This window comes from Tursiops truncatus, chromosome 7 (genome assembly GCF_011762595.2).
Source record: "Tursiops truncatus isolate mTurTru1 chromosome 7, mTurTru1.mat.Y, whole genome shotgun sequence".
Taxonomy (NCBI): Eukaryota; Metazoa; Chordata; class Mammalia; order Artiodactyla; family Delphinidae; genus Tursiops; species Tursiops truncatus.
This window is the reverse complement of record NC_047040.1, coordinates 10,958,275-10,962,732: the sequence shown is the minus strand read 5'-3', so window position 1 is coordinate 10,962,732 and position 4,458 is coordinate 10,958,275. Positions and strand designations below refer to the sequence as shown.

Sequence of the window (4,458 nt, the reverse complement as noted above, 5' to 3'; positions counted from 1 at the left end):
GAGTGTAACAATAGGAGTTCTGGAATGTTCCCTAGTGGGGCTTATCTTTGTATCATTGTTAATCCTTGTCCTCTCTTTTCAGAGACAAGAGATTAAGTTAAAACAGGACAGACATCTTTTCTGGGACTCAGGGCTGAGCTGCGTTTCCTTCTTTGCAAATTCAAAGGATTTTACAGGATTTTCCCCTTCTTAATCCTCCCTCCCCCTCCATCCTGCCCTTCACACCTTCCCAACATTAGGGAAAGGCAGGAAGTTTTCCCTGTGGTTTCTTCTTTGTGACGACATGATGGGGCAGGTTAGTCAATGGGGAAAACCCCATGTGAGAACACGCCTTCTATGTGCATTCAAATATTTGCTATAAGTAGGGCCATCCCAGACCCAGGCTGCTATCAAGCATAACAGCTCTCCCAGGCACTAGGTACCCAGCACTGAGACATCTATTCTTTGAGCTGAAAATGATGTGCAGTAGCAAGAGTTTGCTCCTGGCTGCTTTGATGTCACTGCTGCTACTCCACCTCTGCAGCAAGTCAGAAGGTAAGTGTCACTCTTTCTGCTAGCACAGGATGAAGAACTATTTTCATTTTTCTCTAAGCCTTGAGCTCATTTAGGGGTCCCCAAGGGTTGGAAGCCTGTTAGAAAATCTTCAAAAGGAAGTGATGGAGGTTGTCATCTCATTGGTGAGTGGAAGAGGGAAAGGTTACTGCTGCCTATCAGGATTTTTTGTCTGCTGTCAATCCCAGCAAATTTGGGGGGCGGTTGTGGTGGGCTCTTAGAGACCCTCGAACTCCAGAACAACCCAAAGTGCTATTCTGGGAGAGATGTAAATTGTGTAACATTACCAGTGAATGGGGCCATTTTGAAATGTAGAAAATTCTCCCATTTCCCTAGCTTTCTCATTTCCCAACTGAATAGTTTTAGCAGAGTTCAAAACTCATCCTTTAGGGGTAGATTATGGCACCTGAATTCATCCTTGCAAGGCCTTGGGGACATCACTTGCCAACTTCGGGATTACATTTATCACTTACAGCAGGTCAAAGATACAGTAGGTTGTAATTTAACTCAGGGGAGTGCCCAAGAATTGCTTTATTACTAAGAGGACACCACTTTTAGCAACAGGTGCATTCCTGAAAATACACGTGTTGAAATTTTATGAACAAAATTAAAAATTCCCATTAACTAATATTACAATTTCAAAGTGTTTTAATTGTAGCTCTTATTAACAGCTCCTATAAATCACATTTTTCTTTGTAACTTCTTGTCCTTCCCCTCCTCTCAATATTCAGTAGCCAGATAATAGATTAAAACTTGCCAATTTACTTTTTTTCCTGAATTTAGAAGGTTATTTATAAGGGTTTCTTCAAGTGGAAAGTACTCATATTCTTGAGTGACTATAGTGAATGAAATAAAATACTGTCAGTTTGTGTTTCTTACTAAAGATATTCCTTTTATGAGACTGATGTCTCATGTGCTTCTAAACTGTATAATTGAACCAAAATTTCCCAGTACACAAAGTATTTTTTTTAAGAGAGCTGGAAACTATGTTAAAATGGGTCTCAAAGATATTGGAGGTGTTCCTCTAAATAGTTTATTTACCATATAAATCAGATTCTAGGTTTTCCACAACTTCAGGTAGTTCCACGATACCTATCACAGAATAAGTTCATTCATGTGCACTCAATATCTTTCATTTCTTTTCAGCAGCAAGCAACTTTGACTGCTGCCTCCAATATACAGAAAAAATCCTTCATCCCAAATTTATCGTGGGGTTCACACAGCAGCTGGCCAATGAAGCTTGTGACATCAATGCAGTCATGTAAGTTATTAAGGGATTCTAATTCATTTGTATTAGGAGTACATGAGAATTTCAAGTAGAAAAAGCTTTGCCTTTTTGGAGTTTCATTCAGAAATAACTCATGTGGCAAAAAGCTAGCTGTGTTTTAGTAGTACATTTATTCTTCAAAATTCACTTTAAATGGAACTGGAATAAGGCAAAACTTAGTTTAAAAAAAATGAACATAGTTGAGGGCAAAATCACTTTTGAAGATAAACTTATAAGCTACTAAGATACTATCTCAGGAAAATATGAAAAACCTAAACTTTGAAATGAGCATCTTCTACCAGAAAGTGATTGAGCTGTAAGCTAAAGCTCAGAGTAGTTACACTATCTCATATAATATTCTTTTGTGTTTTTTGCGGTACGCGGGCCTCTCACTGTTGTGGCCTCTCCCGTTGCGGAGCACAGGCTCCGGACGCGCAGGCTCAGCGGCCATGGCTCACGGGCCCAGCCGCTCCACGGCATGTGGGATCTTCCCGGACGAGGGCACGAACCCGTGTCCCCTGCATTAGCAGGCGGACTCTCAACCACTGCGCCACCAGGGAAGCCCCTCATATAATATTCTTGATTTATATAGGGTATTATATTTTCAATGAAATAAGTTATTGATCAGATGTATACATATTTCATGTAGCCACCACCAACAAAATTAAATAATTCTGGGACTTGATCTTCCTGTTACTGCACAACCTTTTGTTAGATTGCAGAGAAAGTCAGGGAGAATCACTTTTATTTCTTGCATCAAACTTTCTAAGAAGAAAATTTTTTTTGCAATTTTTTTCACCTCTGAAACAAATAGGATGTTTAGGGCGTAGAGCCACCAATTGGAATATGAAATTTCCACTGCATGTCCTGTGGAAAAAAAGAAAAAAAAAACATTTAAACAAGAAATGAAATTGAAACATAAATCAAATTCTCTGACTTTTTTCAGCTTATACACAAAGAGAAGATTAGCTGTGTGTGCAGATCCAAAGAAGAGTTGGGTGAAACATGTAGTGCATATCCTCAGGTATGGAATGTTTCTAATCCACCAGCCTCTCTCCAAATGTTTGGGAAAGAGTGGTGTTCAGAGTGTTGCATCACAGGCTTGCTGGAATGCTTTAGCCTAAGCACTATGACGTTTTTAAAGGGTAGTGTGAATCGGACAATGAAAACAAAAAATTCATTTTTTCAACCACTTACAGCTCATTTTCATTTTTTTATTATACATTTATTTATTTGTGGCTGCATTAGGTCTTTGTTGCTGCGCACAGGCTTTCTCTAATTGTGGTGAGCTGGGGCTACTCTTCACTGTGGTATGCGGGTTTCTCGTTGCGGTGGCTTTTCTTTTTGCAGAGCACGGGCTCTAGGGTGCAGGCTCAGTCGTTGCGGCACACGGGCTTGGTTGCTCCGCGGCATGTGGGATCTTCCTGGACCAGGGCTCGAACCCGTGTCCCCTGCATTGGCAGGTGGATTCTTAACCACTGCGCCACCAGGGAAGCCCCATTTTTATTTTAATTGTTTTTAATTTAATGATTTTTCACACGATGTATGAGATTCCTCTATGCATTTGATTCTTGTTGCAAAGATGCCTCTTATTTATATAATTTAAAGACTACATGACATTCGTTTGTTAAAAGCTAAAAAATAAACAGTTAAAAAGAGATCAATGGCTCTGATTTACACTGATGATAATGGAGTGACATTTTATCAATGGACAGAATCATCTCACACCAGGGTGCCAGATACTGAATATGAAGACACAACCTTAGTGTTCATGTCCTGTTTCTGTCCTTAGCTAGCTGGGTTATGTTGGGCAGGGTCCATCCTCTCTGAACCCTGATTTCCTCATATGGCCTCTGAGCTGCCTGGTATCCTGAGATGAGATTGGAGTGTCTGAGGCAATCTGTAGGCACCAAAGATATTCCCACACACCAGGCACCCCATCTTTGCTTATTTTTTTCTTCTTTTTCTCTTTATAGTCAAAGAGTCAAGAAGATGTAAAAATGGATACTCCCTGGACTGGAACTGGACACAGCCCAAGAACAAAAGGAACCTAGCTGAGCTGGCAGTTTCACTTACACACTGTTGCAGGTTCAGAGCTTATCTGATTTGTGTCTCATTGGACTTGTCCAATTAGTGAAGTTGATTCATATTGCATCACAGTTTGCTTTGTTAAGCATCACATTATACTCTATTTTATGTTATGTTATTTATATATGTGGTTTTGTTTGTGTTTTGCTATTTAATACTAGTTTTCTATAAGCTATCTGGTTTAGTATGTGGTATAAAGTTATACTTGGAGGAATAAGATATATGGACTTTCTTGCAAGCAGAAGGCTATTAAAAAAAAACACTTAACATTCTTCTGTTCATATAGTTCTGTTTCCTAAACTGTTGTAATTACCTTGTTAAAGAGGAAAATGATAAGAAGAATAAATATTGAACATAAAAGAACCAAAACTTGTTTGTGGATTGAGTTAAATAGCGTTTATTAAGAGGTGTATTAAGAATAATTAAGAGTTTAGTAAATACGAAAATGTTGTGAAAATTGTATTCCCCATTTACTTCTTCCTGGTTTTTCCCTTTATCTCTACCCCTTGTGATCCTGGACTTCATTCTATATGAATTATAATGGAAAGGTT

General features: G+C 39.0%; 1 protein-coding gene across 2 annotated transcripts; it reads left to right on the top strand.

The window, feature by feature from the left end:
- Positions 1–378: 378 nt before the first annotated feature.
- On the top strand, positions 379–4,178 carry CCL20 (C-C motif chemokine ligand 20). 2 transcript variants are annotated; one of them, XM_019923661.3, is made up of 4 exons: positions 379–534; positions 1,702–1,813; positions 2,766–2,843; positions 3,796–4,178. In XM_019923661.3, exons 1-4 carry the CDS (start codon positions 456–458, stop codon positions 3,815–3,817), a joined length of 291 nt encoding a protein of 96 aa, XP_019779220.1. In that variant the 5' UTR covers positions 379–455; the 3' UTR covers positions 3,818–4,178. The 2 variants fall into 2 exon arrangements, with proteins under 2 accessions (XP_019779220.1, XP_004326728.1); XM_004326680.4 differs by having other exon boundaries at positions 382–534; positions 1,699–1,813.
- The last annotated feature ends 280 nt before the right edge of the window (positions 4,179–4,458 follow it).

Bases quoted from the DNA above. Each gene is read 5' to 3' on its own strand.
- CCL20 (XM_004326680.4), top strand. From the start codon at position 456: ATGATGTGCAGTAGCAAGAGTTTGCTCCTGGCTGCTTTGATGTCACTG. The intron at 1,814-2,765 runs GTAAGTTATTAA...GACTTTTTTCAG, and splicing joins TGTGACATCAATGCAGTCAT to CTTATACACAAAGAGAAGAT. The intron at 2,844-3,795 runs GTATGGAATGTT...TTCTCTTTATAG, and splicing joins CATGTAGTGCATATCCTCAG to TCAAAGAGTCAAGAAGATGT.